Source organism: Oncorhynchus mykiss, chromosome 2 (genome assembly GCF_013265735.2).
Source record: "Oncorhynchus mykiss isolate Arlee chromosome 2, USDA_OmykA_1.1, whole genome shotgun sequence".
Taxonomy (NCBI): Eukaryota; Metazoa; Chordata; class Actinopteri; order Salmoniformes; family Salmonidae; genus Oncorhynchus; species Oncorhynchus mykiss.
In genome coordinates this window covers 36061745-36088601 of record NC_048566.1, presented here as the reverse complement: position 1 = coordinate 36088601, position 26857 = coordinate 36061745, and the positions used below count along the sequence as shown (strand labels likewise).

General features: G+C 42.0%; 3 protein-coding genes across 3 annotated transcripts in view; 2 read left to right on the top strand and 1 right to left on the bottom strand.

Moving 5' to 3' along the window:
- Positions 1-347: 347 nt before the first annotated feature.
- On the top strand, positions 348-6883 carry LOC110488725 (free fatty acid receptor 2). The gene is made up of 2 exons (XM_021561056.2): positions 348-435; positions 3640-6883. Exon 2 carries the CDS (start codon positions 3641-3643, stop codon positions 4634-4636), a length of 996 nt encoding a protein of 331 aa, XP_021416731.2. The 5' UTR covers positions 348-435; position 3640; the 3' UTR covers positions 4637-6883.
- An 836-nt stretch (positions 6884-7719) lies between these two features.
- On the top strand, positions 7720-14463 carry LOC110488718 (free fatty acid receptor 2). The gene is made up of 2 exons (XM_021561043.2): positions 7720-8050; positions 12268-14463. The coding sequence occupies exon 2, from the start codon at positions 12515-12517 to the stop codon at positions 13562-13564; it is 1050 nt and encodes a 349-aa protein (XP_021416718.2). The 5' UTR covers positions 7720-8050; positions 12268-12514; the 3' UTR covers positions 13565-14463.
- A 4726-nt stretch (positions 14464-19189) lies between these two features.
- Positions 19190-26857, bottom strand: part of iglon5 (IgLON family member 5) — a 140513-nt gene continuing 132845 nt past the window's right edge. Inside the window, exon 8 of the mRNA XM_036947247.1 lies at positions 19190-25725. Within this exon, the coding sequence (XP_036803142.1) occupies positions 25622-25725 (104 nt within the window). The 3' untranslated portion in view covers positions 19190-25621. The remainder of the gene's footprint in view (positions 25726-26857) is intronic.

Below are 26857 nucleotides of genomic sequence, written 5' to 3'. Positions count from 1 at the left end.
ACCTTACTGTGACCACACACCTAACACATAATCCGTAACCCTAGCCTCAGCTTCCAGGCCTCACATCTTAACGCTAACCCTAAACCTAACTCTAACCCTAAACCTAACTCTAAACCTAACTCTAACCCTAAACCGAACTGTAATCTGAGTAAGCTGTTGCATATCAACAGAGTTGCAGTTGAACAGTTTTTTTTTTCTCAATAGTTTGAGCGTCCACAGACAGATCTGTTGTGGACTATCCAAATAAAGTGTGATCAAAATGGAGAGTCCCACACCCTCCAAAAAAGGAACATGTGCAACTTCTTTCCTGTTAAGTACGTGACTTGAAGTACGTTACATTGAGAAATTACCATTAAAAGCACCGTTTATTTGAAGCCAAGCGTTTACTCACCGTTTGACCAGGGGACGTTTGTGTGTGTGTGTTTGCTGACTAAGGTATGTACAGTGGAACTCTTGATGTCATGCTCCTTGTGCTATTATAAGGAGCTTTTATGTAAATGTTGGCAAAGTAGACAAGACTACGCTTTTATATATTTCACAAGGAAGACATACTAAAACACAAAATACCTGTAAACCTTTTGAAATCTGTTCAATCTAAGGTAAATATAAAATACTTACCATGTAACTAGAATATAAATATTTGAACATATTTGGGTAAAAACAGTTGTCACGGCATGTGTTCCAAGCATAGTGCACTCATACAGTACTGATTTAAGTACTGATTTCCGACTTATTTAAGTGGAAGTTAAAAGTAGAATTTTTGCTTTAGGAATATATATGTAATATACAAATTTGCTGAGTAATCAACCTTTTTACATATCCATTTCAGGAATGAGATGATATAGGTATGTTCTGTGTCTGTACTACACTCTGTCTGAATTGTCATGGTTACTGCAAACTCTTAGTTTTTTTTGTCCTTTGGGACTGAGCGTGTGATGTTCCAGTCTAATGGCTGCTATCCCAATGGGCATCTCTGTCTCACCAATCACTCTCGGTAAAATGTTGCTATAGTACCTCTGTAATAATGGGCTGCATTTAAAGTGATGGGTTGTTTTAGGTTAGCATTGTTTATCATCATTGACCAGGTGAAACTCTCTGTTCCAACCCTGCACTAACACACCTTACTCAACTAATCAAGGTCTTGGTGAGTAGTTGATCTGTTAAATACGGTGTTAGGGCTTTGCTGGCAGGAAAAAAAGGTTGTGGACACAGTAGTTCCCCAAAACCAGGGTAGGTGACCACTGCACTAGCACACTAGACCACCTCTCGCTCTGTATACTACACTGCGCGTCATGTTACTTTTCTTATCTTATCTTACGAAATAAATAAGCTGTCAAGTGAATGTGGAACCTCAAACATTTACCCTGACATGAACAGCCTCATGTCCAGTGCGTGGTGGTTTCACATAACGAGCTACTGTACCGCCGCGGACCAAAACGCATCCGCTAGACAGCCGTTTTATCAGTTGAGGGTTAACAACACCTTGACGACTCCCCAGCAACACCAGATAAACTGATAAAAGCCGGCCACCTCCTTCCTGCACGTGTATGTCTTGGCACCATTCCCTACATGACTGAGGTGTGTTGAACATCTAAAGCCATGTTTCTTCTCTTGTTGATTGTAATTTAGATACCACATACCCTTCTGGAGAACTTAGGCTTCACATGACCCAGTTTTGAATAATTATACCCTTCCTTTAAGGGTGTGTTTTAGCACAAATTGATTGCAAAAATAGTAAGTGTTGAGTCAGTGTTGGGAAAGAAAATGAGAAGTAGATGATTGTGTTCATGTTTGTGTTAATCAGTATCGCCCAAGGAATAGAAAAATAGGATCCAGTTCTCACAAGTCATTGGGCTCCCGAGTGGTGGAGTGGTCTACGGCACTGCATCTCAGTGCAAGAGGCATCACTACAGTCCCTGGTTTGATTCCAGGCTGTATCACATCCGACCGTGATTGGGAGTCCCATAGGGCGGCTCACAATTGGCCCAGTGTCGTCCGGGATAGGCCGTCATTGTAAATAAGATTTTGTTCTTAATTAACTGATTTGCCTAGTTAAATAAAGGTTGCATTTAAAAAATGCTGACCAGTGGAAATGTATGAAGTGTAAAGAGCTATGAGCTGATTAGGTTGATATTTGTCCACATGTAGATGTAGCCTACACCTGACACACTAAAGTAAATGTAGCCTAGATGAACTTGACAATATCTACAATTCAATTTTAATTAGATGCTATCAATATCTGAAATGTGTTCCCAAATCCAACTCATTTAAAAATATCAACACCTGGGGACACATGAACATACACCTTAAAATGCTGCACTCCACATTTCAGAACCATAACGGTCGCATTAATGACCATAACAGAAATAGTACAAACGTTAATAGTGTCTGAGACCTCTTTCCAGTATTCACGCAATGATCGTCTGTTCAAATCCAATGCACAATTCAGGCTTTATAAAAGACACCCTGAAGTTGTGTTCGTTCTGTTGTCCAGCTGCCTGTCACTGTAGTAGACAGTCAGAAGTGGTGCTGCTTTTCCTTCACTGAATAAGTGTCAACCCCCAAGCGCTAGCCTCCCTCTGTAATATCAAATGATCATCAGATTTTTTTAAACTCAAATTTACCAGTGAGATACATCAAGCTTCACAAACATCCACTGATTCCTCTAAATGTATGCAGATATATAACTCAGTGGCTAGTAAATGACACAGAAAGCTATAGCCCCTTGCAATATTTATCTTTATTTCTCTTTTTTATAAATGTTTTATGGCAAAGGAATACAAGTCACCAGTAATTCGACCAGAGATTAAAATCCACAAATGTAATGAAATAGTCAAGTTTTAAGTTATTTTTTTTACAACAAGTTCCAGGGGCAATCCCCTGGGGCAATACCTGTTCAAGACACCTGTGGCTGCTGGTAATTACACATTTGACCATGTAGAGGTCCATGCAGAGGTCATCCTTCATAACACTGCTAGCCCCAAAATATGTGACTGTAAGGGTTTATAGGGAACCAAATAAACCTTACTCTGTAGAAATTAAAATCATTCTTCAAATACCATCCTCATGGCTTACCAGCCACTGAACACTTGTGTCATGATGGGAGTATTATGTTGTTAGTTTGCTCCACCATGAATAGAAGGAAGCTTAGGGGTTCATGCGTGCGCTGGATATTAACACTGGGATTAGCCGAGAGGCATCTGGAAAACTTGAGGCTGGGAAGCACAAACAGACCGCTCCCTTTTATTGTTGTGATGGGTACCTTGTTTGCCACAATTAATGGCTTCACTCCAAAGCATGCCACTGTGCCTACATCGGCATGGTCTTCCTAGTTTGGAAAGGGGGCAGGGTTTGCTAACAAGTCCCCTGCTTGAGGACCATTATGACATTGACGTTTGTCTACTGTAGAGAGTCCAACCATAGACATGCCATAGACTCAAATAAACTCTTGTTAGACAGAATGACATGGCTTTGTTAACCAACTGCATCACAGCTATCCTTGTGACTGAATTCAGCCTTCGTGTGAAATTTTGCATACAAACTAGTGACGCTGACTAACTCTGCATATCCTGAAATGACCCCAGATTGAGTAGCTAACACAAACATTAGCTCAATGTCTATATCCTTCCTCTTTTGCAGGATGATGTCTGAGAAGGAAGTCATGGAAAGATACGGCCACAGCAGCCTGGTGCTTGTGGTCTACATCATCACCTTGCTGATTGGCTTCCCTGCCAATGTTGTGGCCTTTTACACCTTCAGCAAGAAGGTGAGGCAGAAAGCCATGCCTGTCGACATCCTGCTCCTCAACCTGACCATCTCGGACCTCATCTTCCTGCTCTTCTTGCCCTTCAAGATCAAAGAGGTGGCGGACAACATGAAATGGATCATGCCCCACTTTCTGTGTCCATTGACCAGCTTCGTCTTCTACACCACCATCTACAACAGCACCTTCTTTCTGACCGCAATCAGTGTCGAACGCTACCTGGGAGTGGCCTTTCCCATCAAGTACAAACTAAAAAGACGGCCTTTGTACGCCATGGTGGCTAGCGTCTTCTTCTGGGCAATCTCCATGGCGCACATTAGTATTGTCTACATCATTCAATATTTCGACTATTCCAACACCACCCGGGCAGACCCTTTGAACCTGGACATGTGTTATGAGGATTTCACCCCGGAGCAGCTGCAAGTCTTGATACCTGTCCGTCTGGAGCTCTTCCTGGTTCTATTCTGTGTACCTTTCTTTATCTGCTGCTTCTGCTACATCAACTTCATCCGAATCCTCTCTCAGCTGCCCAGCATCAACCGCAAGAAGCGTCAGCGGGCCATCGGCCTGTCTCTGGGGACCCTGCTGGTGTTTATCGTCTGCTTCGCACCCTACAACTTGTCACACGTAGTGGGCTTTGTCAACTGGGAGAGTCCCACTTGGCGGGTGGAAGCACTCTTGTCCAGTACCGTCAACGCCAGCCTGGACCCCATCATCTTCTACTTCTCCTCAGCGGCCCTCAGGTCTACCTTCCACCTCTTCATGAAGAACCTGGTGGAGAGGATGCAGCGGTTGTTCTTCTGCAATAAGGTCCTGTTCTGCTCCAGAACTCAGAAGGACAGCACACCAAGCACCAATGACAGCTCCTTATAGTGTACGTGTCAAACTCATACCACAGAGGACTGAATGTCTGCGGGTTTTTGCTCCTCCCTTGTACTTGATGGATGAATTAAGGTCACTAATTAGTAAATAGCTCCCCTCACCTGATTGTCTAGGTCTTAATTAAAAATAAAAAAATAAAACCTGCGGACACTAGCTCCTCCATGGAATGTGTTTGACACCCCTATTATAGTGTGTAGTCAAGCCATATGCTACACATGCTAAATGCTAGCCTGTTCAATGTATTTATTGCACTTAGGTTCTTATTGAAAAGACAGGACTTTGCTACCTGTCTTTATAAGTAGCCTATACATTAATCAGTGCCAGTCGGTGCCAATTAGGATGAGGGAGGATGCTACTTTGTTTTTTATGAGCATAGCCTTATTTCTATTACAGAATATTGGATGACTGTAATTCATTTTCCATTCCCCCAGCCCAATGTAACATCGATAGTTTTGGGCTACTGTATGATAGTCAAATTTGACCTATACCCATCATGAGTTTGCAACAAACTAGCCTATGAATGAAAATCTACAACGTAGGTGCAAAGGGTTGAGAGAATTTTGAGTAACCAAGGTGATTACTGCCTTGCGCACTCTTGCTTGCATCTAGCTGACCAAGGGTGTAATCATTAGTCCAACATTTGCAAATGAGAGTTTCTATTGGACAAAGTCAGGTATGTTTATCCCATTTTTGTTCCATTTGCTTCTGTTTAAGAAACATTTTTCAACAGAATCGGCGGAATGAATACACCCCTGATCATACGAAAACAGTTCACTTTCAAAGCAGCCTTATGTAGACAGCATGATCACGTTGCTCGTTGTTCATATAATTCCTTGTTTATATAATTCCTATAGTTCCTGTTTATATAATTCCCAACTATCCATGCGCTTTCCTCCTCTCACCTTTTACCTTTGCTTGTGGACTTCAGTGCATAACACCTGTCTGTGACCAGGAAAAAAACACTTTCCAAGCCAAACCTTCATATCATGACTACTAACCGCTACATACAGACTGCATCATTGTCACTTCATAGTCAAAATAGCTATAGTACTAGAACTAACGAGTTAGTAAACCCGGTACAATCATGCAGTACAGTGTACAGTCACAAAGCAGTTTAACAGTTCCACTGCGGGTGCTGGTGGTAATAAATTATTAAAACCAAAAGCTTACCTAGATTTGGAAGAGTTCCAGTGTTGGATAGCCATAGCCAGCTAGCTAACATAGCATCACTCTCTGTTTGAGCCAGGTGTTTGAGTATGCTAATCCAGCTAGCTTAAGTGAAAGTGAAGTTAAAAAAATATAAACAAATATAGCTAGCTAGTTCTCTCTTGCTTCTCTTTAATATTTGAATAAATACATATTTTCAAAACTGTTAAACTATTCTCTCTTTGAGTCAACTATTCACCACATGTTATGCACTGCTGTGCTAGCTAGCTGTATCTTATGCTCTTAGTACTAGATTCATTATCTGATCTCTTGATTGGGTGGACAACATGTCAGTTCATGCTGCAAGAGCTCTGATAGGTTGGAGGATGTCCTCCGGAAGTTGTCCTAATTACTGTGTAAGTCCATGGACAGGGTGAGAACCAAGAGACTCCTAGGTTTTGCATTGACGTCAAGGAAGCTAGCTGTCCTCCAGCGTACACCATGGTGCACTACAGAGTGCTGCTGAGGCTACTGTAGAACTTCATTGTGTGTTTTAATGAATTATTTGGTAACTTGAATATATTCAGTAAAGTTTTATCTAAACATGCAAACTTTTTAAATGTTCCACTATTATCATTGTATGAAATTTACTGAGGAGCATGGTCCTCCCCTTCCTCATCTGAGGAGCCTTCACTGACAGTAATGTATGTGTAGTATGCATTTGTATGTGTATTTATAAGCTGTTGAAGGTTTTATATTATTTCTGTTCCCCTTTATTTTATGACTTTTTTTACTGATGACATTAAAAATCTCTTTTTACATCATACTTCTGAGAATATTTGAAGTGATGCCTTGCCCCCCATGAAAATGTTTCACAAAATGGGATACACAAACTTGCATAATACACTCTGATTGTCTGTGTCGGCTGTAGCTCTTGGGTTTTATAGATATGTGATTTCGTAATACTTTGAAGGGTTCTTCCAGTCATCAAAACAATGTAAAACAGGAAGTTGAGTTTCAGGCATATTTACAGTGGGCTCCAAAAGTGTGTAACTTTCTCACTCATCCTTATTCATGATTCATTCAGGACTATCCGTAATCATGGTAGCGTCCACGTTAATGTAGAAGTGTTGAGAAACATATTCCATTCTCATTTACAATAAAAGTTCATCCAAAATGACACAATACATAATTTACCATTCATTTCTATTGGGCACAAAATAATTTGAAACAATCAAAACCAACAGCAAATGCTTCCGACAAGTTTGTAGAGTCACAATCTTGATGTAATCATTGTGTGCTAGGAATATGGGACCAAATACTTAACTTTGTTTTTGGGGGGGGGGGGGGGGGGGGGATTTCTAAACGGTTTACCCGATATGAATGAAAACACCCTAAAATGAAAGATGACAATCTGCACTTTAACCTCATAGTCATTATATCATTTCAAATCCATCCCCCCAAACAAAGAAAGATGTCAACGTCCCAATACTTTTTGAGTTCACTGTATATCAAAATGAATATATTTATTATTTTACCACATGCTTTTCCCTACTTAATGATTGCCTCTGAATATCTAAAGTAAAGATACAATGCCCCCAGAAAGTATTCATACACCTGGACTTATTCCACATTTTGTTATTACAGCCTGAATTTAAAATTTCCCACCACCAATCACACTGACAATTATGATACACAAGTAGGACAACTAAATAAATATTTTGACCACATTTGCTAGTATGAGTGGGTATTCTGTTGCGGGATTTCCCACTGCAGTTAGCCTACAGAATGAAAGAATGAACTCTTCCCCCCCACAGTCAATGTTAAATTAGTCAAACTGGTATGGTAGCGAGGGAGGAGCAGTTATAGGCGGCTTATAATCGACGTGAGTCACTTTTCTTCCTCATGCAGTGTTTTCTCCCTCCTCCTCTCTTTCTCTCAATTCAAGCTGCCAGATAACAGTCTACATCTATTAAGCAATAGAGCAGACAGGCTGGTTCCTCAAAGCCCTAAGACCATCCAGCTTCTATCGCAGGACAGTGTTACTACGGAAACCATGTTTGGAGTGCGCTGGTGATAGATATCAGTGGTGTTTATCTAATAATAATTTGCCATTAACTGCGTTGGATGTTTAGATTCGGCTGTAAACAGCGTGGCTGGCTGTAGTCGATAGGCGGTCGGAGCTACAGAGGGAGGAATGAAGTAAAGAAGATCCAGACTCAATTGTCAGACCTGGCAGGATATCCACGGTGGAATAATGTAAGCTTTAATACTCTATCTCTATTTTGGCTACTTCAAAAAGTATCTACAAAAAAATTCTAGTCAAGTTAGTTTTTTCGTCATGTACACATGATATATTGTAAGCCTACGTGGAGTACACAGTGAATGAAATGCTTACTTGTAGGCTCACCTCTCGACAATGCAACATCAATAGAAAAAACAAGTAAGTGAATACAAAGAGTAGTACAAATAAAAACAACAACAACATTTTTTATTTTAGCAAAAATATAATACAGAAGGCACTCACAAATTGAAGTCGGATATTTACAAGACTGGGAAATTGTGCAATAGATACGCAATGTTAATAATAAATAGACATTGTGCAGTAATAATAAATAGTATTCCAGTAGCAGCAGTCATGGAGTGTGTGTGTGTGTGTGTGTGTGTGTGTGTGGCCGTGGAAAGTAGTTTGGGGGTGAGGGTGCTGAGATTTTAAATATTTAAAAAGATTATAAAAAAAATGTAATTCCGATTTTCAGGGGGCACCCTCAGCACCCCTACTTCCCACGACTATGTACAGTACCATTCAAAAGTTTGACCACACCTACTCATTCAAGGGTTTCATTAGATTTTTTATATTTTCTACATTGTAGAATAATAGTGAAGACATCAAAACTATGAAATAACACACATGGAATCATGTAGTGACCAAAAAACAAATGATTTCAGACTCTTCAAAGTAGCCACCTGATGACAGCTTCGCACACTCTTGGCATTCTCTCAACCAGCTTCATGAAGTAATCACCTGGAATGCATTTCAATTAATAGGTGTGCCTTGTTAAAAGTGTATTTGTTGAATTTCTTTCCTTAATGCGTAGGAGCCAATCAGTTGCGCTGTGACAAGGTAGTGTTGGTATACAGAAGGTAGCCCTATTTGGTAAAAGAACAAGTCCATATTATGTCAAGAACAGCTCAAATAAGCAAAGAGAAATAACAGTCCATTTCTTTAAGATATGAAGGACAATCGATGCGAAAAATGTCAAGAACTTTGAAAGTTTCTTCAAGTACAGTCGCAAAAACCATCAAGCACTATGATTAAACTGGCTCTCATGAGGACCGCCACAGGAAAGGAAAACCAAGAGTTACCTCTGCTGCAGAGGATAAGTTTGTTGCAGTTACCAGCCTCAGAAATCGCAACCCAAATAAAAGCTTCACAGAGTTCAAATAACAGACACATCTCAACTTTTCAGAGGAGACTGAGTGAATCAGGCCTTCATGGTCTAATTGCTGCAAAGAAACCACTACTAAAGGACACCAATAAGAAGAGACTTGCTTGTGCCAAAAAACATGAGCAATGGACATTAGACCGGTGGAAATCTGTCCTTTGGTCTGATGTGTCCAAATTTGAGATTTTTGGTTCCAACCGCCGTGTCTTTGTGAGACGCAGAGTAGGTGAACGGATGATCTCCGCATGGTTCCCACCGTATGGAGCATGGAGGAGGTGGTGTTATGATGTGATTCAAGGCACACTTAACCAGCATGGCTACCACATCATTCTGCACCGATAAGCCATCCCATCTGGTTTGCGCTTAGTGGGACTACCATATGTTTTTCAACAGAACAATGACCCTCCAGGCTGTGTAAGGGCTATTTAACCAAGAAGGAGAGTGATAGAGTGCTGCATCAGATGACCTGACCACAATCACCCTACCTCAACCCAATTGAGATGATTTGGGATGAGTTGGACTGCAGAGTTAAGGAAAAGCAGCCAACAAGTGCTCAGCATACATGGGAACTCCTTCAAGGCTGCTGGAAAAGCATTTCAGGTGACTACCTCATAAAGCTGGTTGAGCGCATGCCAAGAGTGTACCAAGCTGTCATTAAGGCAAAGGTTGGCTACTTTGAAGAATCTCAAATATGAAATATATTTTGATTTTAACACTTTTTTTTGCTTACTACATGATTCCATATGTGTTATTTCGTAGTTTTGATGTTGTCACTACTAATCTACAATGGATTAAATAGTACAAATATAGAAAAACCCTTGAATAGTACTGCATGTGTGTGAGTTTGAGCTTACGTGTGTAAGCATGTGTGGTGAGCTGCAGAGAGTCCGTGCAAGAGGCCGTTGGTGTTCTGGCGGTCAGTCCCGGTCACAGTGGAATGGAATACTGTAGCTATCTATGGTAGAAAATGTACAAAACAACGTGAAGAGTTGGTAAAGAGGTCAGTGAGTTGATTGGACTTGCTGGCAATCCTCCACTGTCGTCATATCTGCCAGTAAAAGTGTCAGTGAGGAATTTCCCATACGTACAGTAAATTAGCTAGTCGTTGGTCCATACAAGGAGGTAATGTTGGTTTAATTGTCTCCTACGCTCATGCCTTACCTACAGTATATGCCTTATTACACTGTCCTTTATATGATGCTGGAAGTACATAGAGGGTAAGATAATACAATTTCAGTTCAGTGCAGACACGCTATGATAACTCTCTCGAATGCTTGACCTGAGTAGCGACAGCCTCTCGGCACAAGGCTGGTGAACAAGACTATAGTAAGGGCTACTTGGTTGTGGCAGAATGAGTTATAGCTCTTTCTTAATTGTGAGTGTTGTGTTTAGGACTTCCCTTTGATGATGTCAGAGATGGTTTCATCCATTGTTGACCTATTGGAGATGTTTAAGAACAGGAAATTAAAACACTGTTGTACTAACAAGGATAAAGAATGGTAGCAGCTAAGACCATGCATTACCCCTTTGTGGACGTACACGCCAATATATTTACAAGCTGTTCTGTGTTTGTGTGTATAAGAAGTACAGGTGTCCATCCAATGATAAGACAATATTATAACTACGACACAGGAAGCAATAATGTCGTGTTGAGACTGTTTGTATACAGAACCATGTGCCAGACACACATCCTGAGTCATCACATTAAACAAAACCCAGATACCCATCAAATCTAAAGGTATACAGTAAGTTCCCAACAGATACTGACCATATTGTCTCTCTGAGTGTTTGGTTTTATTGTAGTTATTTTGCATGAAATTCACATTAAAACTTTTTATGGGCAGGTGGGACGGTAGCTTCCCACCTGCTCAACATCCGGTGAAATTGCAGAGCGCCAAATTCAAAATACAGAAATAGTCCAATGAAGCATTCATAAAAATACAAGTGTTAAACATCGGCTTAAAGATGAACTTCTTGTTAATCCAGCTGCTGTGTCAGATTTCAAAAAGGCTTTACGGCAAAAGCATACCATGCGATTCTCTGAGGACAGCGCCCCGCTTGCAAAAGCATACAAACATTTTACAACCAAGTAAAGGAATTTCAAAAGTCAGAAATAGCTATAAAATTAATCACTTACCTGATTAATTTTTTCTTCATATGGTTGCAGTCACAAGAGTCCATGTTACACAATAAATGTTTGTTTTGTTCGATAAAGTCCCTCTTTATGTCCCAAAAACTCATTTTGTTAGTGCGTTTTGTTCAGTAATCCACTGACTCAAAGGCGGTCACGCCATGCAGAAGAAAACATCCTAATAGTACCGGTAAAGTTTGTCGAAATATGTCAAACAATGTTTATAATTAATCCTCAGATTGTCTATTGTCTAAATAATTGATAATATTTCAACCGGGCAATAGCGTCTTCAATAGAAAGGAAAAACAACGAACGGCGCACAATCGGCGCAAACCAGCCCTGCTTCTTTCTACAAAGAAAGGTCTCATTCTTCCTCGTTCTTCAGAATACAAGCCTGAAACAATGTCTGAAGACTGTTGACATCTAGTGGAAGCCATAGGAACTGAAATATATGTCCTAACCCAACAGATACTGTATAGGCATTCAATAGAAAAGTACCCACATCAAAAATATCTCACTTCCTGGATGGATTTTCCTCAGGTTTTCGCCTGCCATATCAGTTCTGTTATACTCACAGACATTATTTTAATAGTTTTGGAAACTTTAGAGTGTTTTCTATCCAATACTACTGCATATCCTAGCTTCTGGGCCTGAGTAACAGGCAGTTTACATTGGGCACCTCATTCATCCAATATTCAAAATACTGCCCCCTACCCAAGAGAGGTTAATCTGAACCCTATTTAATCTGCTAGTATTGTATTGTGATTATTGAGCACATGGATGTTGCTTCAATTACACCCTCCACTTGGCATACTTAAAAGGGATGAGTAGTGAGTAACAAAAGGCATAAACCGTATTGTGCCGTGTGGTAATCTCTTTCTATCCTCTCTTGCCATCAGAGTCTTGGAGCCCATGAAGAGACGATGAGTTGGTTTTATTGTCAGGGACAGGAAAACCACGCTGTCTAACCTGGTTTGTTCCAGGCTGTTGACCCAATAAGCAGCCTTCACCTCTGAAGCCTCAGACTGTCTGACAGATCAAGCCCTTTGCACTGCAACGTTTTCATCCCCCCAGACTGCACTGAGATGATGTGACAGATCTTGCTCCCTGTGCCTTCCAGTGACTGTACCCACCTCCAAGGCCACCATGCAGGAGTGCCACACTGCGCTGTGTCTGTCCGTCTACCTTGTTACCTTTTTGACGGGCCTCCCGGCCAATGCTGTGGCCTTCTACACCTTCAGCAAGAAGGTAAGGCAAAAACCTACACCCATCGACATCCTGCTCCTCAACCTGACCATCTCGGACCTCCTCTTCCTGCTCTTCCTGCCCTTCAAGATGCAGGAAGTAACGGACGATATGACCTGGAGTCTACCCTACATCCTCTGTCCTTTATCTGGCTTCTTCTTCTACATGACCATCTACGTTAGCACCTTATTCCTGACAGCGGTCAGTGTGGAGCGCTACCTGGGCGTGGCCTTCCCCATCCAGCACTCGCTGAAGCGCCGGCCCTTGTATGCCGTGGTGGCCAGTGTATTTATCTGGGTCTTCTCCATCCTCCACCTGAGCATTGTCGTCATCATGCCCTACTACAACCCACCGCAAGACTCCCTCAGTTCCACAACCAACTCTTCCAACATCTACGAATTCTCCAACGTCTCCAACGTGCTCATTAGTGACAGCGACAACATTGTGTCTTCCAGGAATGTGTGCTATGAGGACTTCAGCAAGAAGCAACTGGCGATCCTCCTGCCTGTGCGTCTGGAGCTCTGCCTGGTTCTATTCTGTGTACCTTTCCTCATCTGCAGCTTCTGCTACATCAACTTTATCCGTATCCTCTCCGGCCTGCCCCACATTGGGCGTCGCAGACGCCTCCGTGCTATCGGCCTGGCTCTGGGGACACTGCTGGTGTTTGCCTTCTGCTTCGGCCCCTACAACGTCTCCCACATTGTGGGCTTTATAACCAGGAAGAACCCTGACTGGAGGGACATGGCCTTGCTCTGCAGCACCTTCAACGCCTGCCTGGACCCCTTTATCTTCTACTTCTCCTCCTCGGCCGTCAGAGGGACCCTAGGGAGTATGCTGCAGGGGGCCAGAATCAAGCTGGCCAAGTGTCACATTCACTGGTCCCCTTGGAAGGGAATGAGCGAGCCTCCGATAGATAAGGGACCCAAACAAGCAGAGATGAATGCTATCTGAAGCTAATTGAATAGGGCCTGTATTAACTGAAATGAGATGTTGTGCTCTCCATGCCTAGAGGCAAGATATGAGTGCTCTGATGTTTATGTTTTTTTACATGTGAGACGGGAGAGACTGTCATTTACTGTATACGCGTCTCTGTTTGATCATTGGCGGGCAAACTTCCTACTTAGATTAGAGACAGGATATGGGAGATACGGAGCCTGCCTTCCTCCTGAGAGACACAAAACAAGGGCTCACAATAGGGAGTTACTGCCTTGCTGCAGATAGCTGGAATCAAGTGCAGTCATTGCCAATTATGTATTATAAGTACACACCTACTGTGACATGAAATACATTTGAAAGTATATTTGTTGTATAGGGTTGCCTGATAAGATTGTAAAACAGAACAGAAAAGTATAATTGATTAGCAGGTGAAGTGTTTATTTCAACATTGTTGAAAATTGTATTTCACAAGGGTGAAGCCCATTTACACAACTAGGAGCAGTTTATGGTGATGTCAACTGTAGAGAACATCAGCTCTAACATCTGACACATCATCAGAACAACATCTCTCAGCACTGAGAGATAAGCATCTCAAACAAGTGTCACAGTAGTATCGCATATGGTTGAAAAGGAACGATGATACAGTATGCACTGTGTGTGCTAGCTATTCAATTGAATCTGAGCACTGAGCAGAGTTGGTGTGTGTGTGTGTGTTTTTTTGTGTGTGTTTTCTTGTGCATGCATGAGCACACATGCGTAAGTGAGGGATTTTGTGTGTACTTGTGATTCATTGTGTCCATAGATTACTACTATTGGCTTTGTAAAATGAATGTGGACTCACTGTCCCATGTTGTATACACCTCTAACATCTGGGACCTTCATTGTTTGATTCTGGGACCAAATAAAAATATTGATGTTGAAATAAAAGCATGTTCATTTCGTGAATTACAGGAACAAAAATACTATAATAGTTGAACAGCAGGTTACACAATTACAAGCAAAACGTTTGGCAATGGCATGCTTGGTCAGAGGTTAGTATTGTACAGTATCATTATCCTATTTTTCCTAATCAGGTTGTTGTGGAACCCTGGTTCTTGCTACTGTTTTGGAGTCATAACATGTACAATATGACGGCCATCCCTTCAGACATACTTCCCAATACCGTGTAACTTATGATAATTGATGAGCCTCTCAAATATTTACACAGAGACTATAGTCACTGATAAGGTATCATGGGGTGGTGCATGTATACTATACAGCCAGCTGCTGTACAGTACCTGTAACACGAGCAAGGAAAGCCCACACCACCAACATAAACCCATAGATTCAATACTTTCACGCCAGGAAGTGCCTTGACTTTATTTAATCCGGTTATTCAGGGATTACGCTCCAACAGAGGTTGAGTTGATTATTGCATATATCTATTTGACAGCCACACCATCCATGAGACATTCATTTTGACACTAGAGTACAATATGACTAATAAAAGCATTCAGCAGCACAGTAGCCCTTGACACGATTGCAAAATGGCTTCCGTTCGACACGCAACATAGACCTAAAGCTTCACATAGCATCAGTGTTGTATCATGATTTGGGGATGCTACAGACTGTGTGAGCTGGGTAGAATATACATTAAGGAGGACAAGTGAGAGAGTGTAGAGTTCGTTTTAAAACCGTGCTGAGGCATGTGCTTACAGTATAGACAAAACTACTGGTCCCCCCTCAAAAAAAAGTCCCTCAGTAAAAACCCAGCATACTCTCTGACATAAAAAGTGTGCCATTTGATCAGGAAATGTATCATGCAGTAAACATCTGTATAGAGGCTGTTGTGGGTAGCCTATTAATTACAGAAAATCAGATGCTCTTGGACTTTTTCTCACAATGTTGGATAGCTAAACAGATAGAGCTGTAAAACAGAATGTGTGTATGCATGCTTGTGTGTGTGTGTGTGCATGTACTTACCGTACATAGGACACAAGTTGTTTTTTTTCCCACACTTGTCAGTGCTGCGGAGAAAAAGACGATATCTAAAACAACCCAATTGACTGATGCTCAAGACATGGACCACACAATTATTTACACGACTCCATTTCCCATGATCCTTGTGGGATCATGTGAGTGCGACCATACAGTAATTACCTGCAATGGAAAACACCACAGTCACTCCACAGAAGACACAGATCTTAAGGATATTCAAGCATCCAATCACCTCATCGGGGGCTGCGTCTGTGAGCGTAGACAAAAAGGCAATGCAAAGTTATACAGTTATGGACCTCACACAATGAGGACAGACCTGAGGGTGAATTCAATTTACAGTCGTTGAAGGCCCATGATTGACTGAATCTGTGTGTAGTGGAAGCACACATGTATAAAAGTTGATAAGGAAAACCTTGATTTCACTCAGGTATGCCATGCAAGCTGTTGGCTGAGACTAGATATTTGAGCCATATGAGAACTAGTCTAGTGAAATATACGGTAGTGTTAACTAAAGCTCACCCCAGGAGAAGGAGGCAGACAGGGGTCAGTCCAGTGCAGGGTGATCCTGCACACTACAGGTGTAGGAGATCCCAGCATCCACAGACCCCCGCGGGGGGAGGGACAGCACACTGATTACGTACACTTCATTTCTGGAGCTGTCCGTCACCTGTAAACAGTAAACTCAACTCCCATCCAATTAGGAGTTGAGATCTTTGGAATCAGGCTGTGCGATTGGTTGGTGTGAGGGTAGGCAGGGTGAAGGGTGCAGTTGCTGCCAACAAAGTGGTAGGGGCTATCTTCCCCACTCTGGTGTGTCCAGGTTAGGGTGAGGTGGTGTGGGTGGAACCCACTAGTGATACAGAGGAGAACCCACTGGTCCGTCTGGGGGTGTGAGGGGTACCTGGAGGAGGAGTTGGGGCACAGAGGGGGGTGCTAGTAGGGGCAGGAGGAGATGCAATACCATGTATCTCATGACATTTCCATTTTAGTAATTTAGCAGACACTCTTATCCAGAGCGATTTACAGGAGAAATTAGGATTAAGTGCTTTGCTCAAGGGCACAACAGTATATTTTTTCGTTGGCTCAGGGATTCAAACCGGCAACCTTTCAGTTACTGGTCCAATGCTCTTAACCACTAGGCTACCTGCCGCTCGTTAGAAATATGTCAGATTGTTGACATTTAACCATAGTGAAATATGACATACAGTATAACTACTACGACATATTCAGGCCATGTTGGTAATGCAGTTGTGGCCAAACAACAGACTCATGGTTCTGTAAATGGTGCAGGACTTTGTAACGTGCACCCCACTGGAGAAACCCTGGGAGGAACCTTCTCTTTCGCACGAGGGGTTTGCACATAATCATTTCACGATCCCTCTTTGCCTTGTTCTGTGGTGAGTTTCAATTCCCTGCAAAGATCAATAGAATCCACAATGCATTGTGCCGGGGTGATTATATCTGGATCTGTCACGAAACCACTCAGGCAAAAAGATGAACTGAAAGGAAATTTCCATGTGGCTAGAATTTTTATAGATTTGAGCTTGGTTAGGCTTCTTTATGGTGATGCATAGCCCACTAGTTTAAATTGAATTGCCTCCCTGCTAACTGTTTGGGTTCAAACAAATTCTCAAAGGATACAAATGAGAGACAATTACAACAATGACAACAACAACAGCAATACCAACAAAGACATCAAAAATTATGAGAAACTCTAATGAGTTACAATAAGACATTCCAAGAATAAAGGCAGATGTGTTCATTTCTTATCAGAGCTAGTTCTTAGCCTTTAATGCTTAATCCTATGGTCATTATCATGCCAAGCAACGGCCATATGAGTTGTCAAGATAGCACAAACAGATTTGGGACCAGGCAAATGTGTTTCTGTCTTACCCAGGACAATGAGCTTTGTGCTGTCCCCTCGCTCTCACGTTTAACCTCTCTGCCGTTACCATCCATAACGGGGCTGAGTGAGGGCGCAGCCAGTGAATGCTTCCTTATCAAGGTAACAAAACAAAACAAAAACACCAAGACCTTCAGTTCAAAGGCATTTGCCCCAAAGCTTGCCCATGATGTTGAGGTGTATTTGGAGATGATCACAGTATTTTATTAAAGTCAAAATGAGAGAGTTGGAGTGACTTTCTCCCTGACTAATCAGATTTAGTCCTCTTATCTCGACAAACAAACAACTCATGACTCTATAGACTTCTGAAAGTAATTAGATCATTAGTGTTGTCAACAGGAGTCTTGTTATTGCAAGAATGGAAGTCAAAACAGAAAGGCAGAATTTATGCAATTAGGTAAATCTATATACTCTGTAATATGCTCAGGGATATTGTATAATAAGTATGAATTATGACACTGAATATGCTGAAACATCATAAACATAAAACATGTATTTGTGAGATTATTTGCAGCCTAGTATGATTGGAAGACACTAACCTGGTATTGGGCCTGCTATCGACAGAAGCACACACAGGTCCAGGTTATTTGTCATGCGTTTGTTTCTCATTACAAACTCCAGTGGTGAAAGGACTGCTCAAACAGTGTCTTTGAATGTCAAGCCTCCCTCCGAAGACAATGAGATGTCAGCTTGTTTTTTTTTTTTGTCGCTTCATTATTGTTCCAATGTTCCATTAATAGGCCACGCTCCAAAACAAGACAAATTCTCAGCGCCTGTTACGTCAGAGACGACACGAGTCTATGTCTTACAGACAAATAGGCCTCGCTCTTGATGTCTGCAACGGTAAGCAAAAGGCAGTCTACAGTCACAAACAACGCCAAAACCATCAGTCTATTTCACAATGATAAGGTGCTCATTGGACAGAATGTCAGCTAGCTAATTACTTACCAACAAAGTGGTTACTGTGTGAAGAATACAATGTCAATGTTTGAGATTCTATCTCATTTAAAATGAATTTGTTTACTTTGAAAAGTACTAGCAAACCATCATTAAAGCTGGAATTAGTTTCATGTACAAAAAGTTTATTTTATTTTTTATTCTGAACGTTTTTGTAAGAAGAGCAGTTGTTGTATGGTTTACATCTATTCTGATGCATAGTGCAGTGTGTCATACTGCGTGTTTTGGATACTTTCGGATATGAGGGGTGCGACTCATCGTCATCAATGTTTAGGTAAATAGTTAAAAAAATACGCTCCGAGTTACTTTGACTCCGCTGTCCACCTAGTATTAACCACATTTTTGACCTCACCCAAAAGTTGACCCCCAAACCCGTACCACTCACAGCCAGAAGCAGTTTGACTGAAATGGAAACAAACAGCCTAACCCTCTTATAGCCCCTTTCACTGGATTAAATATGTTCTACATTATCATAAACAAGAGAAGTGGGGACTGACCTACTCTGTGCACCTCAACAGAAACATTAGCATAACATTTGGCAACTGTTTCTGACATGCCGCTTCCATCCATCTCTCAGTGATCTTTACTCCCGTTGAAAGTGTGTAAATAATTTACAGCAATCTAATGGAACTTTAAGGTCATATTGATTATGTACTAAGGTATTATATTTTCAGCTGTCTGTTTTCCTCTGCATTTAGATATCCTCTTGATTTACTCCTATTCAAAAAAAACAATGTACAACTTGACATCAAGCATCAGGTGAAAAGTTTAAACAACGACAACAATCAACCACTCACACAGAGTTCTGTTAAAAACAACATTATTTGTTTATTTTTTTTCTCCCTCTGATATATTTTATTTTCTTTTTTTTAAACTCCACTTCTATAGATTTGGAGAGAAAAAACAGTCCACTCACATAGATATGACAGAAACAGAGACAGAACGGAGATCAAATGAACCAAAAGAGTCATCCTAATCAACATCGCTTCACCGCACAGAAAATATGTCAAGATGGAAGACGATGCTGCTCGTGTTCCTTTGCTTTGTTCAGTATGTTATATCGATGCAATCTTGAAAAGTCAACACAGACAGAAATAATAATGTTGAGGTCCAGGGGTAGATTGAAACCAACATGCCTGCCATGTCAAGGTCAGATAATCCACACACACACACACACACGGACACACACACTCACAAATCAATAACACAGATTTACCAGGGTGGGAACCTGGCCTACAGAGAGGTGGCAAGGCAGCAGGCAGCGGGATTGGCATAGAGGGGGGGGGGGGGGGCACAGGTGCCAGGTTTTCTCCACAGAGAGGGAAAGGAGATGGAGAAGGACGTGGGCCAGAGGGGCAACGAGAGAGAGAGAGATGGGCATGACATCTCCATAAGATGTCTGCAAACACTAACCAAGCATTCTAGAGTAGACTCATCCACTGGATTGCATTGGACACCTAAGACACCCTAATATTTGTTATTAGTTCTCGCACTGATAAAAATGACATTTGTCTTTGTGCATTGTTATTACCTGATTGTCATTTTTTCCCCAGAAGTTTCAAAATTGCTCTGGTGAAACAACAGTGTCATGACAACCCAATCGTATATTGTGTCATAAATTCAAATCTATACATCTCACATTAATAGGACAGTCTCAGACAGTTTGCGACTTAATCACACCGTACAGGTTCTCTCCCATTTTATCATATGAACACACGCCAGAACATCACTTGATGCTGTCATTCGACAAGAAAGAAATATAGTTCCATTGTCAGTTTTCGCCACGGCAACCAATATTTACCCAGCTGATTGACTGGCCAAGTGGCAGGTTTGTGCTGGTGACTCACAAAGGCCAAGTAATGGGGCACTCAGCATTGGAGATGTTAGGCAGGCTTCTAATTTATTTATTTATTACCTTTATTTAACTAGGCAAGTCAGTTAAGAACACATTTTATTTTCAATGATGGCCTAGGAACAATGGGTTAACTGCCTTGTTCAGGGGCAGAACAACATATTTTTACCTTGTCAGCTGAGGGATTCAATCTTGCAACCTTTTGGTTACTAGTCCAACACTCTAACCACTAGGCTACCTGCCACCCCATGACTAAGGAGGCCGGCTGGTGGGCGCCTCCATTGTTGCCTGGTAGTGTGCAGACTCTCTGTTATTCCAGCTGTGGATGGACCAACACTGGTACACTGTTAATTATCCACTAGCTACATTCTTAGTGAGGAGAGGGTGGTTGACAAGCAACCAGCTGTAGTGCCGGCCTGTCTGTGTGGATGGAGGTGGGAGTAAGTGACTGCAGCTCTTGCCTATGCGGCTCACAAGTATTACTTTAACCCACTATCCACACAAACAAATACTGTCAATGTTTTACATTAATAATAATATATCCTAATTAGAATTCAGAATAGAAATGATAAACTAACAAAATATCCACCTATCTACATAAATGTATCTTTTTGCTCAATCAATTCTGTCCTTGTGTGTCTATCAATTCAACTACTACCAACTTACTATATAACCTAGCTACCTCATTCAACTTCCAAGCTTAGCCCTCAGTGAGTCAAGGCAAATATCACTTCCTCTGCTTGGCAACATTTAGTCAGCATGTTTATCTAATAATGACCTATTTCCATCATGTAGCTCACCTCAGTCCAGCATGTTGTGTATCGATGCACTCATTAGTACAGCTAATGGAAATCTACTGGAGCTTAAATACACTCGCAACGTTGACTCTGCTCATAAGAATTGAACAGGCCTTTAGAATAGCTGGTGAACTATAGATCATTAGGATAACACATTGTTATCTAACTAGTGGGCTATTGTGTGAAGGACAAAAGCTGGAGAGACCTGGCCGGTACTAAGGAAATCATTTATATATCAATGAGTCTGTCCCTCAATAAGACATATCTTCTTGTGTATAACCGATACATAGTACCGGTACTGAAAATCTGACATATTTCTGATAATTTATCATGTTAGTTGAATATTGACCAAATACTATCATGGCTACGGTTCTATTCCCCTTTATCTCGTCTTGTTCTATTGTACATCCTATCGTTCTAGACTCCTACTAAAGAGTCGGCTGTGTTTGTCAGACATAAGCCTCTAGATACACAGTATCGATAGGTACTGACATTTCCAAAATTAACATTTGGTATCAATCATTTAATTGAGTACAGTAATAAAATATAATGTACTAGAAGGTGCCATTATACAGACAATTGTTAGACATCTCATTATCAGAAAGAACAAAATGCGCCTTGACTAGCTACTCTTTCAACTGACATGAAAGTAAGACGAATGACTCATTCTTCATTGTATGTTCTCTAAACACATAGTTACCTTAGTTGACAATATAGCTCGGCCAAATTGTTTCGGAGATGGGGAGAAAATCAATGTGCAATTAGGGGTGTCTTGTATCAAGGCATGATAAATTATGCTCTTTATTCTAAGGCCTTACTATAGACACTTGACAATTCTGTCTTTGGGCCCTTGTAAAGTGACTCTGGGGAGAAATTGCTCTATTTCATGCGATCCAGTCCAATGTATCGATTAACCATTGCATTTGGAACTGAAAGTGTGTTGAGGAAGTGTTCGATGTGGGAATATAGTGGTTATAGCGTTTCAGGATCTAACACAAAAACGAGTACATTCAAACGGTGACTGGGTGTATAGTTATCTAGCTTCTACTGCTACTCTACCACTGTATTTTCATATACTACCAGACTTGTCACTCATAAATAAAAAAAAACACACCACCCAAATATGGTTATAATTTTCTTCAAAACATTTAAATAATCTAATATATAAATGAAGCAAGTTCGTTTATATTATGTACATCAACCTAAGCCAAAAAGTGCTGCTTAGCAATGCTCGAGTGGTGCCCGTAGAATTAGCATCCCCCCCCCCCAATTGTTGGGGGTGATCAACCACATGTGAATGCACCACTTACGACCATTGGAATCATACAGTATGTCTCTGTGCTGTAATTACAGGTCAAGCTACATGACACCACACCATCTCATTAAAGTGTAAAGCGCTCGCTTGATAAGCTAGCAGATCAGGAGGGACGACACAGCGGTCATTTTAGGAATGCTATCTGAGCTGCTATCCTATCAAGTGTCTTCCCTGTCTTTTCTCGTTCTCCCCTATGGAGAGTTCACTGTCTGGTCAGAGTCATCCCATCTCCCTCTGCCTCAGAGCTTTGTCTGTACCAGTCTGGGCTTCTTCCCACTGTCCATCACGGAAGTGCATTTACTGCATCCTTCCTTTTCCCATTTCCAGTCCTCAGCAACCACACAGAGTCTGATTAACTTTCACATTTAACTCACGGAGACACTCAAACTCATTTGGGGTTATTACAAATGCCCACCATACATATCGCCCTCCATTGCATGAACTTAAAAGCACATCTCCCAGCCTTTCCCCCAGCCTAAAGCCCAAACACAAGATACAGCTTTTTTTTTTCTTTCAAAGTCCCCCCAAAACGAACATTTACATGCTTTTTTTCAAACCCACATTGAGAAACATGACAGTATGTTTTTCCTTATTTTTTTTTTGTTATTTTCTTTTTGTTTTTTCTTCAAGGACAGAGTATGTACATACAGAAGTTTATTCCACTGATAAAATTGAGCTGGGTGCTGACATGAGACAGAATATGTGAAAGAGAGAAGACAGACAGAAAGACAGCGTGAGTGAGAGAAAACGACAAAGAAGGAAAAACAGAATCACTGACCAAAACAACCTGCTCTTGTGCTTGAAAATCGATACCAATCAATGTCCTGTGAGTCTGAGCAAAACAAGATGAACACAAGTGGGTCTGTCTGTTGCCCTTCAGACATACCAGTGACTGACTACATTGCATAGAGCAACGGGCATCAACAGAACACGTCTCACACTATATTCAGTGAGACAAACAGGTTTTCATTGACTAGCCTCCTGCTAAAGGGGGCATTCACTCTTGCTAGGGCTTCACATCTCTTCATATATTAGCACACTTCATACAATAGTATTACTAAAACAGTTCCATTCTTGAATAGATTGTTAGGGGCAACGTTCACTATCATAGCACAGATTAACCAGATTGGATGCCTCTCCTATATCTTAGTTAGCAGGTATGTTGCTGGTTAAAATTAAATCAAACAAAAAAAGATGACAGCTATTTGCAGAATACTGAATACGGATGCTGCATATTCCTGTAAGGTCACAGGAATTGTGGGTAGTCAGCTAGTTGCTAGTGTGAGCCAACCTCTCCATTCAGGTTGGCTCACTATGGGGAAGTTTGCATATAGACATAGACACAGCAGGACATGACAGAGAGACAGCGGATGGGTAGTTGGGGTGTCATCGAGCCTCATAGCACAGTGGTTGATCTGTGCAGGTAAAGTGGCTGGATAATTGAACCCTGGGGGGGTTCAATCAGGGCCCAGGTGAGGTGGTTTGTGAGGACACGCCGCGTCTGCTTTACAGGGACGAGGGTGTCCTTGAGGAGGATGCTGTCAGGGCCAGGATTGAACGTGATTTATGGGGCCTGTCCATGGCTGGCGGGAAGGACACCGGGGGAAGGGGAGAGTGTAGGCCCTGTCGCTTATCCAGCCACAGGTAATGGCTAATTACATCTTTATCTCCTGGTGTGCCTGTCCTGCCATACAGGGGCTGACTGACTTACAGGGACGCTGCTTTACATACATCGCTTTAAATCATTGGCGGTCTGTCTGGAGAGTGACACGCTATGGAAGCTGGTTGAATATATGTAATATGTGTAACATGTATTATACAGTTAACAGCATGAAAACAAAGGTTTTAATACAGACACGTTTACAAACGATATTACATTTCATTGACTGTGGACTCTTTTGGATGAAAAGACTCCCCCGGGATCAACTTCCATGTGTTTTTAAAATCCTTGTCAAAAAGAGCACAACTTGAAAACCTGACAACTTCGTCTTTTGTCGTTGTCGTTCAGTTCAACGAGTGCGATTTCTCCGAGGGATTAAGTACAAAATGTGTTTTTGCACACACGGCTCGTCATGAGCTCTGGAGTAGTATGTGTTCTTTTTTTTTTCTCACATGGAATTACTTTTCATATTTATTTAAATACTTATTAACATCATCAGTATTATTATCAACACCAAAAAAGTTATAGCAGTTTAACCTTGCAGAGTAAAACGGACACAGTGCAGGGGAGGAGGGGGAGTGGGAGGGAGGTTTCACGACAGGAACATCTCTAACCGGTACATGCTATCAACAAGCGACAAGGAAGGAGGATGACTGGTCAACGCCTTCAAAGCAGGAGACACGATTGTTATTTCTACAGTCCCTTCCTGGTTATGAAAACTGTAATAGAGGCTGATGGGTAATGTCATTTTGCTGGATATTTTATTAGGATATTTTATTAGGATCCACATTAGCCACTGCCAATGGGAGGGTTGGATGTGGATAGACTGCCTCTAGTAACGGCATGGCTTCTGTACTGCATTATATTTACACACGAGACAGAGCACACACCACCTTAACGATGAGGGGGGGGGGGCTTCTCACGTGCTTCGTCTTGGTTGCGATCCCAAAAGGATGCACTAGAAGGGCAAAGACTATATAGAACCCCCCACCGCCCACCCTTCATGTGTGTTTTGACATCAATCGTAGCAGCCGCGTCCTATACACTGCCACACGGTTAAAAACAAAAGAGAACGGTACTTGTGTGATCATAGGGTCAAATGTCACAGGGCCAACGGACAGCTTTCAACAAGGTCACGTGACCCTCATCATAATAACTAATCATTGTTATTATAGAGTAGTTCCAACCATAAGTAGGAGTGTTGTTACTCCTAGTCTTCAAATGTCTATGAGACCAACAGTAGTGTAGATCAGTCATCATTTAGATTTATAATAGTATTATTCTGGTGTTAAATATCTGTTTTCATCATCATCATCATCATCACAATTATCATTCTTAATAAACACAGACATCATAGACATCACCAATGTGACCCTCATTGGAAACAGCATGAAGTGGTGATAGTGGCAATAATGGTGATAGTGGCAATATAGGTAGCAAGGGGGGAGGTAGTGGGGTGAGGAATAGGGGGGAGTTGGTGTGGGTGTGAGATGCGATGCGTCAATGGCTCCTGGAATAATGCATATCATTTTTGTTTCACAGTGATGGGTTCGTAATTAAAGAAATTCCTTCTTCCTTCCGCAGGCGGGACGGGACTTCCAGGAAAAGCTCTTAGACCTTCATCAGGAGAGAGACAGAGAGGCAAAGCCAGAAGCCGACGCCCGCACTCACCCCCACGTTGACGGCCACGCCTCGCCCGTACACGGCTCCCGGCCCTGCGGCAAAGGGCCCGGGAGAGAAGGACAGGCACCGGAAGGAGAGAGGAAACCGAGGGAAGAAAGAGTGGAGAAGAATTCGTAAGGGAAAAAGGAAACAACCAGGGAAAACGTAAGCTACAAGTAAAAAGAGGTCAAACATTTTGGGATAGAAATTAAGTCTGAGTGCAATGACATGGACAGAGAGTAAAACCATCCCCGAAGCGATCTGATATTAGTCCGAGTGGTTTGATTTTCAGTCTGTGTCCCATTCGTATAGACGGTTCAGACCCAGCTTGTTATAATGATGAAAGATTGATGATGAATGATTTATAATGATGAAGATTAGGTAAAAGAGGAGAGGAGAAGGACAAATGATGGGAGAGATAAGACACAGAGGCAGGCGGAATGGAGGGAATGGAGCAAGGCGGAGCAGAAGGATGTATGAGACTGACTGGCTGGGGGTGAGTCATTGGAGGGAGACTTGCCGAGAGAACAGCAGAATGAGGGAATAAAAGAGGAGAAAGGGAGGAGATGAAGGGGCTCACTTAAGATGGCAGAGTGTGGAAGGCGGGAGAGAGGGTGGGATAGAGGGAGAGAGAGAACACAGTGTTAGAAATCGCTCATTGGGGAGGGCTAATGCGAGACGGGAGGAGCGAGAAGGAGAGAAACGACAACTTCCTGGGGTAGCAGAACAGGACAGGACAGAGGGAGAAATGGAGGAGAAAAGCTCTTTGGCGTAATGGGGTGGCGAATAAAGAGATGGAAAGACGGAAGGAGGGATTGGGGAAGGAGGGAGGGGGATGAGGAGATCCAACACCGTGAGCAGGGAAAGGAAGAGAGATGGGGATGGGGCAATGCAGTGTGTGACTAGGTGTATGTTTGCATTGGTTTGGTTTACTTGTGTGATTGAGTGAAGTAGAATGAGCTTAGACACATGTATGGACGTCTGTGTGTGTATGCATCACAGGAGGCTGCTGAGGGGAGGACAGCTCATAATAATGTCCGGAATGGAGCAAATGGAATGGCATCAAACACATGCAAACCATGTGTTTGATGTATTTGAACCCATTCCACTCAGTCTTCTCTAGTTATTACCACAAGCCCGTCCCCCCCAATTCAGGTGCCACCAACCTCCTGTGGTATGCATGCA